The sequence below is a fragment of the Ciconia boyciana genome, chromosome 8 (assembly GCF_034638445.1).
Source record: "Ciconia boyciana chromosome 8, ASM3463844v1, whole genome shotgun sequence".
NCBI lineage: Eukaryota > Metazoa > Chordata > Aves > Ciconiiformes > Ciconiidae > Ciconia > Ciconia boyciana.
The window spans coordinates 44795807-44808982 of record NC_132941.1 but is presented as its reverse complement, the minus strand read 5'-3'; the positions used below and the strand labels follow the sequence as shown (position 1 = coordinate 44808982).

At 48.3% G+C, this 13176-nt stretch overlaps 1 protein-coding gene and 1 long non-coding RNA gene across 6 annotated transcripts in view; one reads left to right on the top strand and one right to left on the bottom strand.

Annotated features, from left to right (window-relative positions):
* Positions 1 to 13176, bottom strand: part of LOC140655407 (uncharacterized) — a 191965-nt gene that overhangs the window by 40949 nt on the left and 137840 nt on the right. The window lies entirely within an intron of this gene.
* Positions 1 to 13176, top strand: part of PAX2 (paired box 2) — an 85814-nt gene that overhangs the window by 50873 nt on the left and 21765 nt on the right. For all 5 annotated transcript variants that reach the window (XM_072869909.1, XM_072869908.1, XM_072869907.1 and 2 more), the window contains exons 6-7: positions 7673 to 7848; positions 9705 to 9831. In XM_072869909.1, the coding sequence (XP_072726010.1) occupies positions 7673 to 7848; positions 9705 to 9831 (303 nt within the window). The remainder of the gene's footprint in view (positions 1 to 7672; positions 7849 to 9704; positions 9832 to 13176) is intronic.

Sequence of the window (13176 nt, the reverse complement as noted above, 5' to 3'; positions counted from 1 at the left end):
TGTGGACACCACAACAACATAAATCAAGATAACCCTTCTGATAACTTTCAGGGTGTGTAAATCAGTATAACCACTGAATGCCAGAGACTTACAGATTTACACTAACTAGAGGATCTGGCCCACTGTGTGATAGTGCTGCTTGCTACTCTGCCAGCATAAACAAAGCAAGTGTACTGGGTCCTGGAGGCAGCTGCATTTCTGTCTGGCTAACAGTCAAGCCTAATAGTGCTAGTAAGAGATATTGGACCTACACTTTGTCCCTCATTACAATGGTATAAATCCCCAGTGCCTCTTCTGAGGTTAGGGAATTGTTGTGGATTTGCAACAATCTGAATGAGAGCAGAATATGTCTACTCACCTCCAGCATACCCAAAGGTCACAAAGCTGCAGTAACTGCTCGCACAGAAGCCACCAGCTTTGACTACCCAGGCTAACATGCCTCATCTGCACGTGCTGTAGTACATGTTGTACACACGTCTGAGGCAGCTGCTTACAACACCTGGAAAGGCCTTTACTGGTGTATTCAGTAAGGCTGGATGAGCTGATTATTACTATCTAACGCACAAACCTAAGTCGGTACAGACTTAGTTTCTCAGATGCTCTGGGCTGAATTTGCAACCATACACTTAGATGCTGTAGTAAATACATATGATTTTCATACGCATACACACACTCACTTCCTTAAATGCACATTTGCATGCTCCCATGATAATCCAAGACAGATCCAAGTACACAGTTCATTACACATTTGCACACACAATTCATTTCATTTACATTCTCATTGAGCATTGCCATTTTGCTCATGTAAGCCCTGCATTAAAGCTGCACTGCCCATCCCTGCTCCATCTGAGGTACTCTGTCATACACAACCCCTGTGTTAAAAGCACTGCAGCCCCTCAGCTGTCAGGCACCGGCACACATCTCACTCTTCCTCGGTCAGGCACGCTCACTTCCCTGCATGAGCAGCCTTCCTTGCTCACCGATTCCTCATCTGAGCTATACTCTCATTTCAAAACATAAAATCCCTTTGTTTCTGAGCCTTTCTGCTCTGAGCCTGAGCATGTAAGTAACAAATACACGCAGTTCATGTGTCGCTGACACACTTAAATTACAGAGACACATGGACCAGCACAGTACCATCAATTAACATACTCAGATTCAGGCTTGTGGATTCCCTTGAGGCAAATGGACACAGGAATCTGAACAACTGTAGAGTTCACGAAGGCTGATACAATTCCTTGAGGTGATATTCCTCCAGCGCTCATCTCCCACTATCCCTGTTTCTGCAGGATACTGTACATACCCTGAACTTGTGCCATATCTTCTTTCGCTGTCACAGTGTAGATCCCTGATAACGTTCCTTCTCTATGCACTGCTGGACCTTGCCAGCCCCTACCATACTCTGTCATCTCTATCCTGCACTCACTTGGGATCCTTTCCACCTGAATTTGAGGTTCACCTTTCTCCCCACCAGTCCAGTTACTACAATCAAAGCCCTGACAATTCTTGCAGCACCACTACGTGCTGAAATACAGAACTGACCCGTCTAGAGATGACACCTTTTTTCACACTGCCCAAAAGGCTGCAAAAATTATCCTGGAAGGCAATGTAAACCAAATTTTACAGCCTTCCTTTTCTGAACCCTACCGAGTAAGGCAAGAAAGTTACACAGGTGAAAAGATGGCCAGATGAGGGCTGCCAGTCCTTGTCCTTGTCCCTGCTGCGGGGAGTACAGTATTAGTTTAATAATCATTAAGGATGCAAACGGAGTCTCTAGAAACATCGTGATAGCCAGACTGGATCAACTTGTGCAGACCAGGACACCAGTACCAGATGCTTCTGACCGTGTGAAAATGTGTGATCCGCTCCCTCAGCCCCGGTCTTTGTCCCTGATCTCTCCCTTGGTTGGGGGTCAGCTCAGACACAGATGCAGGAGGTCTGCTATTCCCAGTAGAAGCTCGATGCCAGGGTTTGAAGCCCGGGTCTGATAGCACTGGGCTCCTTCCTGGACCTGCGCCGAATGCAGCATGAGGGTCTGCGCAGGGCTCGCTGCTGTGAATGACAAGCGCTGGCTATCGATCGCGTTCTGAACTCGGCCCAGCCGATAGAAGGTAATTAATGACTCCATTTGCCTCAGTACCGAGGAGAACAATTGAGTTTGAAACTGCAACAACTGGCAGTGCGGGGAAAGGCCCCCCGGGACGTCCAGGAAAGCTGCCTGACAGGCCCGGGCTGCACGGGGACACGGGAACACATCAGAGGGGGAAAAAGAGAAGGGAAATCAGATAAAGGGAAAGAGCAGTCTTAACACAAAGGGTGACTTGGGCAAGGGCAGCACACATAGCCACGAGTGCACTGAGAGTGGGACAGGGCTGCTCTGGGTTAAGCACCCCAGCAGGGATGGTGACAAAGGCAGGCTGCAGGAGAGGACAGGGTCTCCTCCTCTGCTGGCGCAGAGGGATGGCATTTCAGCAGCCGGCTCAGCGCTGCTGCGTTAGACAGATGCGTTTCCCTTGGAGGCTTTGACAATTAGATGGGTTCTGCTGTGTCACCTGGCTGGCAGTTCTCATGCCAGTCACATTCTCTTTTATTATGACTGTGATTTTTATTGGTAGTGCTGCGAGGCCCCAGCTGAGATCGGGGCCCCACGAGGCAGTGGGCAGACATGTCATGCGGGTGGCAATAGCCCCTGCCCCAAAAGAGAACAGTATCTCCAAGTTTGTGTGCCAGCTGCACAGCTTCTCATGACCCTCCTACATGTTTCTGTGCCACAAAGGTCTTCCTATATCAGCAGTACTTCTGAATTATTTGTTGAGATGGCCCTGTCCCACCCTGAGCAAGGGTGCTCTCTGTCACCTGCAGCCAGGGAAGTAACTGTATTACGCTGCTTTGTGCTACTTGTACGTGATGGTGTCTTTGTGGCCTCCAGACCTGGGAACATCTCTTTGTTTTGGAGCTATTTCATGGGCATATTCCCTGTGTCAGATGTAGTTAAGGTTGTTCCTCTGTCCTCTGGCACAGCATTTCCTTGTTATCTGTCAGGATACTTCTGTGACACCCGTGGAGCATTTCTGTGTCTTGTGTCGAAGGTTTACGCTGAACATTGGCTGTGTGCGCTCCCTTGGCAGCCCCTTGGGAGGAGAGATGTTTCCTGTCACATGTGCAAGGCCAGTCCTGATCACACTGACAGCAACTGTGTGCTCTTCTGAGGGACACAGTGACCGAGGCCATGGTTCACCTCTCAAGCTGTTTGTTAAGATCCTTCTGATTAAAGAGAGAGGTGTCCCCGTGTCACAGTACCACAGAGTTTCCCTCGCCAGTAAAAAGGGAACTGGGAAAGGTGATGATGCTTCCTAATGGTACAGCTAGCGCAGTTACCTAGGTGGCATCCCCAGACTCATCCTGCAGCTGAAGCCTTGCCTCACCACAGCACCCCATCCAAGAGCTGCTTTCTTGGCAAATCCCCATCCCTTAAGCTTTTACTCCTGGCACTGTTCTTCATCAGCTGAAGTGACTGTTGCCGACCACAGTGCCATTCCTCATGGGATCTGCTAGTCTTCCCCAACTCGAATTTTCCGCATGAGCCCTCCCTTTACTTTCACCCACAGCCCTTTGATGAACCCCATCTCTTCCCCAGAGTCCTCTCCGCTCCTTACTGCCACGTTTGCTCATACTCACACAATTGTCAGCTCCCGTACTTTGTGTATGAGTATTGCAGTATTTGAGGCTTCTCTTGATAGTCCAGCTCAGAGTCACATGCTTAGAGAACTGCACCTTCGATCTAAAACCAGAGATAAGTGTCTGTCCCTTGCAGTTTCAGAGAAAAAATGAAAATGCACCCTCTATAGGTTTTGACACCAGAAAACAAACACAGGGGATTTACAATCCTTTGGTTTTGAAGAAAATATAATGATCCGTGACTGTGAATGTCTCAGTGTTAGCAACACAAGACATATAAATCTGTCTTTCAGGATCATCTCTGTGAACCTTTCTCCGCTTCATAAGTAAAATCCATATGCACAGCTCATATTATTGCTCTGTGAAGTTCGGGATTTGTGTGCCCTGCCGTTATTAAGTCCAATACTACTGCAAGCTGTTTAGATAAGATCCACCTCGAGGTAGCCTACAGGCCTCTGTCAAAAGTTTATTTTCTTTTGTAGATTTTAAAGCCTAGGCCATGGCAGAGCGCCCTCCCCCCGCCCCATCCAGAACTCTCACCTAAACTAAAGCATTGCCTTTCTCCTTACAACTTTTCCACCTCTCCCTATCTATTTGCTTGCTTTGATCATTCTGATTTGTTATCTAACCCTGTTCCTTCCCTTTCTCCTCCCTTCATCCTTTTCTTTCATTTCCCACTGACTATACAGGTCCTTTCTTATCAGCTGGTCCTGAGTTTCCCAAATACACATACGCACTTATGTGCGTTCACACACACGCACACACACACACACTGACACAAATAAATAAATAAATAAAAAGGTCAGTGAGCAGAGCAGCAATAACCCCTAAAACAGTACTATCAGAGGGACATGATTGATCAATTGAATTCCATAGCGGCTGAAAAATGTGGGATTAAGTAGTGTATTATACGCACAATGAGTTGAGGCATGATGTTCATTTCAAGTTCATTTCGCCAGCCCTCTGCCACCAGATCAGGCAATCAATAGGGGCAGCAGATATCATATATCACCTCTCTCCGTGCTAGGGAGAGAGCACCATAATCTCTCGCAAATTTAGAGTGACAGATTTGTCAAGATCTGAAGGGCCCCTGAATAAATGAAGGAAAAGAGACTCCTACAGTGACTTGGGAAAGCTGTGGTTCCAGCTTCTTCACACAAAGGCATGGCCCGTGCACACACGGGAGACACACGTGCACAGGGCTCTGCAGGCAGACAGGAATTGCAAATACACATGCATGCGTGCACTAATCTGTGTAACCACCCAGGGCAACTCACTAAGGGTAAAATCGGGTTTAGTGACAATCGATGGAAGTTTTACCATATATGTGAACACCCATCCACTCACACCAAACACCACACACAGTGTAGGGCCGCCATCCTTGAAAATCAAATATAGCCTAAACCAGCTGCCGCAGACAAACGGCTGCTCAGGCATGTACGGTGATGCAGAATCTAAAAAATACCAGAATAATGATCTACTGCAAAAATACGCACGTGTATTAGCATCATGGTGTGCACAGTCATGCACACTGACTGAAACGTGTGGAAAAATCCTCAAAGGCAAACAGCTTCATAGGCTGCAGACAGGTTGAGACAAGCGCTGATACAGAAACACACTTTTTTTTTTCCAACCTTGGACCCAGGAGTTCTGTGCCAGCTTTCTGCAGAGAGAAGTGCCTACTGGAATTGGGAGCATGAGCCTCGAGCTACCCTAGTCCTCCTGAAAGCCACACCCTGCAGTAACAGCCCAGTCCATCTAAAACACGAAGACTGCGCTGACACACACGGCGTACGGTCCACCAAGCCTGGTCTTTGCTTTGTTTTCTCTTAGTCGAATCTGTCATGAACTCTAGCTTTCAGGAACTTGAGAATTTTCCCTTGTGCGAAAAAGCCCAAGGAGAGGAGAAAATGCCAGGGATCAGTGCCAGTAAACAGCCCTGCTCTGGCTAGGGGTGGAAAAGAAAGAGAGAAGGGGCTGCTCGAGGGAAGGCTGCTGGCTGGGACAAATCAATATGTAATATTTTCTATGGTCTTGCGAGTGGTACTGTACTACGTTACTGTATATAATGTACTATTGATTATATCATATCGTATAATCACCTATAAACGGATATATCTCATAGCCAGAAGGCAGAAGGCTCAGTTATAACTCTGGGCCACCAGTTGGGCATTAACTGTGCCAGGAAAATACCCATCTTGGCACCATCCACGAGCTAAAAGATGAAGCAGCGGAGTGGCATGGTTCTGGCTGTTGCAGAGTGAATGCCACTCCAGGCTCCTGGGAGCATTGTCTGCCCATGAGCACACTCGCAATCGCATGGAGGAGGGAAAAGATCTATACAGATCCCTCAATCACTTCTGGACAGACAGCAAGGTTCTAAGATTCACAGACTGGAAGCCACCAAAAAAGGCTGAAGTGTGAGGAATAATAGTGAAAAAGCAGGAAGGTAATCACAGCATAAGAGGAAGAACCCGATCTTAGGTTAGTCAGGGTGACAAGACAAGTCAGACTTGTGTCTGATGAAGCACAGTAGGTAGAGATTCAGCATGGAGGGTATGGAGGTATATCAGCATGGATGAGACAGGGGATTATAACCAGTCTTACCAAAGTTAGGCTGAGGTGACAGCAGAAAGATACTCAGCACAGTTGGAGAAGATTATAATGAGCAGACTTGCCTCAGATGAGATGAGGGATTATGACAAAGGAAGATTCACTTCAGCTGGGACAGGAGGTTATAACAGACAGACTCACCTTGGATGTGACAGATGCTAATAGCAGGAGACTCACTCACTTCAGATAAAAAGGGGTTATAACCGAGATAAATGCACCTCATTTGAGTTGGGGGATAACAGGGGAAAAAAAAAACAACAAACAAAACAAAACCAGGTGGGTGATAAGATGGTTTATCACAGGGAAAGATTCACTTTGTATGGGGCAGGGCATTTATAATGGACTCACCTCGGAGGGGGTGAGTGGGCTGTGAGAGATGTGGGATGGCACAACAGAGATAGGGATACCTGGAACGTGGCAGGAGGCACAACAGTGAAATTGGACTGTGTCAGAGGGCTGTTGCAGGGACAGAGATGCACTTCTGGCAATGCTGCTACCAGAAAAGGGCTTTTTTCCTAGTAAGAACAAAGGATTACCAGGAAGGCCGATTCCCACTGAGTAGGACTAGGTTTTGTAATACAATAATTCATTTTGGATAGGAAGGGGGACTGACACAGACAAAGATTCATCTCATTTTGGAGGGAGTTTTAAAACAGAGATATGGGTTGTGATAAATCACAAGCTACACATAGGAGAACGGGACAGAGGTCGTAACAGAAACCAGTGTATGTTGGACAGGATGGACATTGCACAGGGAGAGACTTGTCTCTGGTGAAACATGGAGTCAGAAACAGGATCATTCCTGTTATCTGAGGGGGATGAAAGACTCATCTGGGGTACGACAGGACAAGATCAGATGAGAAGGAAATTATAAGAGAGATATAATTTCTATTGGGACCGGGGAGCTACAACAGAGACTGACTCCCTTCCGAGCTGTAAGAGAGCCCTTTCTCCATTCCAGGCTTCCTCAGCCCTCTCCAGTGCAGGTCCATTCTCAGCACTCTGGTTTCTCTGTGAGCTGCCTTCTAGCGATGCTAATCGCTGTGCTTTGCTCCCATTTTATGCTCAGCAATGGAGATTTGGCAATTTTTAACACTGAAAATCAGCGGAACCAAAACTCATCTCTGAGCCGAGCACCATTCTCCACAGCCTCACTCACCCGGGCCAGGAGAGCCCCACGGAGCCCGCGGGAGCAGCCCGGCTGCTCCAGCAGACAGGAGGGGGCTTCCCTCGGGTGCCCGCAGGCTCCCCTTCCCGCAGGAGCGGCACAGCTCCCTGGGTGGAGGAGGCAGAGGGCCCCGCTCTGTCCTTGTCCCACATCCCTTGCTGATCCGACCCAGGGTGGTGCTAACTCCCTGTTTTCTCTGTCTGTGCCCTGCAGATGTATCCGAGGGCTCAGTTCCCAACGGAGATTCCCAGAGCAGCGTGGACAGTTTGCGGAAGCACCTTCGTGGCGACACTTTCACCCAGCAGCAGCTGGAAGCTTTAGATCGAGTTTTTGAGCGTCCTTCTTACCCTGACGTCTTTCAAACATCAGAGCACATCAAATCTGAGCAGGTGAGGGCCTGGCCTGGTAATGGGGACCCACAGGCGCCCATAGGATGATGGCAGGGAGATTCCCTCACCGAAATCGCTCTCCCCCTCTTCACCCCTTGTTCTTACACTGACCTGTTATTGCACATACATCACATTTACACTTCACATCACTTTCTAGTTGTAAATATATCACTGTCCTGATGCACGTGTATACACGAGCTCTACCTCCTCTCGTGAACTTGCTGTATACATGCACACTGTGCTCTCCCTAAATCCCCATGTCCGCCTTTCCCCCTGCACACGCACCTGCAGGTATGCGGGCATGTTCTTGCCATGAACACGCAAACACTGCCATGCATGTTCACCGGCACACAGCACTGCACGGAAACTCCTGCACTCTCGGATCACACTGGTGACCAGCGAGCCACAGGGTCGGGCTTTAGCGGAGCATTTTCCTTCATGGCCCAAAGCTGAGGCTTGACTCCCATCTCCAACCTAGTTTTCCACACTTCTGCAGCTCTGCTCCCCCTTTCTCTTACTCCCCCGCTTCCCCGGCCTTTTATCCCAAAAGCTGTTTGTCTTAATAAAATGAAAATCAAAAGTCTTTTTAAACCGCCCCAAGCCATAAACCAACAAAGGAAGAGAAGGAGAGGCTGGCTGTGGACTCCCTTCATCCCAGAGTCCCTGGGTTTATTACAATGAATAACCTTTATTTACTTTCATTAGACTATTAAGCACCAGCACAGTCATTTTTCCCCCTGAAACTCTGAGCAGGGCCCATAAAGCAAATCCGAAGCCTAATTGAGTTCATTTTAATTTCTCTCCGATCACAGCGAATTACTCTGGTGATAAATCAGGGGGCAGGCTCACCCCCAGTAGAAGGCCTAATTTGCAGCTAATTACAAAACTGATTTCTACAGGAAGATCAATACGAGAAGGAATTGGAAATGACTAGGCAGTCCTAGCCAAGCAGGGACAGGGGCGGGGAGGGGGCAGCGTGTGGGGAGCCCACTGGAGGAGGGGGAGATGTGGGGAGGGGGTTGGGGAAGTGCATGGAAAAAAACAGAGCAGAAAGAGCAGAAAATCAGTTTTAATTTAACGTAATATTAATCAGAGCAACTTTTCCTGCTGTTTTGTAGCCTTCCCGGTTTCTCCAGCTCCTGCGTCTGGTCCGGAGGCTGCCACAATAAAAAGGCAATTACCAGAGCCTTTCGGACAGGACACCCTTTCAGATTCAATGGCTCTCCCCCTCCCACCCTTCTGTTAGCCATGTGGCTCCCCCCTCCCCAATTTCATACCCCAATGCACAGAGTGACAGAGGCAGGGGATGAGGCTTCTTTGTTTGTTTTTAAAGAGCTAGGACAGAGGTAACAGCGGAGGGGAGGCAGACGACTCAGCAGAGAGCCTGGCTACAGTGGGCCAACACTGGCTCCTTCCTACAGCCCCCCTGTCCCAGCCATGTCATTGCAGTCCCCTGCCCCAGCTGTCCTTGTCACCAGGGCAAACACCTCCCACCTCCGCTCAGCCAAGAGGAGGGGATGTGGATTTCCCCTTTCTTCTCCCCTGGGCTGGCACAGGCAGCCATCCCCATCCCCACAGCGCTGAACGAAGGCTCGGTCGTGCCACAGATAACGGGCCAGATCCCGCGCCCAGCCTCACCCCTCTTCCCTTCACAGCAGCACACAGGAGGGTGGGACAGCTCATCCTAGGAACCCCCCCGCAACCCTCTTGTCACTTCATCTTCTCCGTTTCCTCCTCCTCCTCCTCTTCCATCTGTGCAGGGGTTTGCATCTCTCCTCTTCCTCCCCCCCATCTGTACACCCTTCCCTTTTTCCCGGTGCATCAATAGCGAGCTGTCTTTCTCCTCTCTTCCCCAGGGTAATGAGTACTCCCTCCCAGCTCTGACCCCTGGTCTCGATGAAGTCAAATCAAGTCTATCCACCTCTGCTAACCCAGACCTGGGGACAAATGTGTCAGGACCCCAGACGTACCCTGTGGTGACCGGTAAGCTGCCTGACCAAACAGCAGAACCAAGCTTTTTATTTATTTCCCTCATCACCATTAGCTTCTGCTTTTTCTGCTAATGCAAGATATCCCTCTGTGGCAAACATGGAAAGAGACAGAAAGACTGTGGAGGATGTAAGGGCTCAAGAGAAGCTTGAAATTCAGAGTATTGGCGGTTTTGGGTACACCTAGAGGTGCCCAGGTGTGACTCAAAGACAGGCAAACCCAGGCTTAAATCGGGAATTTGTGTGCCCAGATGGGGCTTAGGGATGGATGTTGGTGGGGAACAGGTATTGCCAAATATGCACTGTGATTTTTTCCTTTGTGTCTGAGAACAAGAGGGTCGTGGCTTACCTGTGATCCGCACTTGGTTATCTCAGGGAGAAATTATAATTTAAGTTTTATTTAGCTCTGGCATTTGGATGGGGGCATTTGCAAACTAAATACTGAGGTCTGCTGAACTGTAACTGCTAAACTCCCTCTTCCTTAAGCCCACGAGTCTCTAACAGCAGCTGGCAAAAGAAATTTTTTCACACCCTTCCCCTTCCCTCACCTGTGGGCACATTAAACTCAGGTGTGACTGGGAGAGTAGGAAAGGAGAGCAAGTGCAAGACAGTAGAGGAAACCGGATGCACAGAAGTAGGAGGCAATTTCTGCAGCAGCTGCTCCACAGAAACTTCCTCTATGCTGGTGGCACGTGCAGGACCTGCGTGGCACAGGGCTGTCCTGGGGACGCGGGCATGCCACCCTGATACTAGTGTTAGACTGCCTGCCCTGTGCGTGTCTAGAGCCATAAGGGGATATTCTGGTGCCACAGCCCTTCTTCTCAGGCTTTAGTTGCCACTGCTCGCTGGTCACACAGCTACCATAGATTTGCACATCCTCTCCTGGGTAGCTAGAGCAGCTGGCAAGGCCTGAGTGACTCACCCCAGTTTGGTATATCCCCCTTGCCCTACAACTGCTGTGGCCCCTCTAGAAATCTCACAGTGTAAGTTGAGAAGTAACTCATGACAAAGAGGTCTAAATCCTGTTAGCAAGGGAAGGAGCTGTTGCCTCTTGGCCAAAAAGCTGTCCTCTGATGGCACAGAATCAAGAGCACTGGAGTTTCTATCTCAACTTTCTCTTGCAGAAGCCCCAGCTAATAGCCCCTGAGGTCAAAGCAGCTCGTGGCTGAGGCAGGCAGTTGTTGCTTGTTCAGCGAACACTGAGCAAAGGCATATTATTACATGCAACTTTTGGCTACCAGAACTTTGGGACCGGGCAGGATTAGTAACAGTTACCCCAAATACAGAGGAGATCCAGTGTGAGGTCTGCAAAATGTCATGGAGAACCATCAGGAGGTGAGCTGCATATTTAGGGAGTGTCTGGAAAGTGTGACATCCGCAGACCTTTTTCATGGCTTTTACTGCTATGAGGCTTGATCCAGGATCCTTGTAGCCATGCAGTTTCTTAGCCACCCAGAAAAAAATGGCTCAGCTGTGGCAAAATTGTTCCACCTTTCTTTGTATTTGCATATGCAAGACAAAACTCAGCTGGTGTCCATCTACCATTTAGCAGATCTACATCTCTTACAGGAAATACTTTACTGTCTTTGGGGGGCAAAGCCAGTAGGAGAGTAGTACTGTCCTTCCTTCATGGAAGGCAGATCCCCATAGCTGGATGAAAAGGTGAGGCGCCTAAAATCAGAGTTTAAGATTTAAAAGGGCCATTAAAATAATTCTTTTTAGTCCTTCTGCCTAAGTGAACGTGGTGAATTCCAGCCCATTAACATGAGAGCAGAATTTCCGAAGGCTGGGGACACTGCACAAGCTTTGGACATGACTCTCACAAAGGGACAGCAGGAGACAGATTTGGCCTCACAGAAGAGGCTGCGGGCTGAGGCAGAAAATCTTCTTCATGTCCCCCCAACCCTGTGCCATCCCCACTCTGTACCCTGCAACACTCCCAGCTCAGCTCGAGAACATCCCCATCTGATCCATCTGGATCCAAGAGTGAGAAAAGTTCATTTCAGACCCAGCTTGACATTCCCAGGTGGCAACTTAGCACTAACATCTCAATCTGTATGCGACATTTCAATCAGCACAGAGTAACAAAAGCAGAACTATTAGCACTGGGAGCTGTTCACTGGTGGTAATGATGGGGAAACTTAGAAACTGGAAATGAAAAGGGAAAAAAACCCCTCAAACACCCTGAAAGGCAGCAGGGGAAGAGGGGCGGAGAATTTTTCCTCTACACTTAGGCCAGGATCCAATGTTTGGATTAATGGTGCCATTACCCAAGAAAGGACTGCAGATAATGCTCATTCTTAAAATGTTTTTGCTGGCAATTAAATGGTTGCAGTTATTGATCTTCATTGATCTGATGTCCTCAATTTGCATAATCTATTAAAGATGAATGATTCATGATATGTTTGCTATAGGGCTGGGCAATGCTTTCAGCAAGGACCAGAGAGGTGAGGAACTCAGTGCTGCCTCCTGATCTGCCCCGGCCAGGAAATTAAGGAAGAGGCTGGGAGCATGCAGATTTCTTTGGTATCACCCAGATCCCTCTCCCAAGAAGGGATATTGGAGTAACAGCGAGTACTGAATTGCTGGCTGCCTGTTTTGCTGCTATAGTGTCATATTTGAAATGCCTCTTTGCTCTTGTCCCAGGGCAGTCTGTGAACCCAGGTGATATCTGAAACAAATGTGAAACAAATCCACCCATGCAGGGTACAAACTCTGTGTGCAGTCATGTCAGGATGTAAGATTTAGCTTCAGTCTACAAGAAAGTTTCCCCAGCTCAGTCTTCCCAGACAGAAAAAAGTATCACTAGCTCTTTCCAAACCAAAGCTGTCTGGTATTGGATTCTTGCCCCTTCTGAAGACTTCAGAGAAAATCCTTCTCCTCTCTCTGGCTCATGACTAGGTTTCCTCAGCAAGCTCTCTCAGCTCACACTGTTCACCCCTCCAAAAGCCATCAGAACTTTAACAATATGTAACTACCTAAAATCTTGGAATGTAGTGAGATAGTGAAGCACAGATGTTGCTGAAGTCCCTTTATCTGTCTGTGAGCTTCCTGGAATTGAAGAGCTAGAGATGCTGCAAAACAGGGAGCCACCTCCCCAACATACAGGAAGGCCTTCCTCAAAGTCTTGGGGATCTATTCAAAGACACAGCTTAGCACCACAGTTACATATAGCACAGCCTTGCCTAGTACTGCCAATATCAAACACTGCCTTTCAGACAATTATTCTATCTAACTCATCTTAGATGGTCCATTTATTATTCACATCTCCTAAAGCAAGTAAAAAAACCCATTTATTTACTATGGAGCAGACAGATCACCCTTATTTCTCCCCATTAAG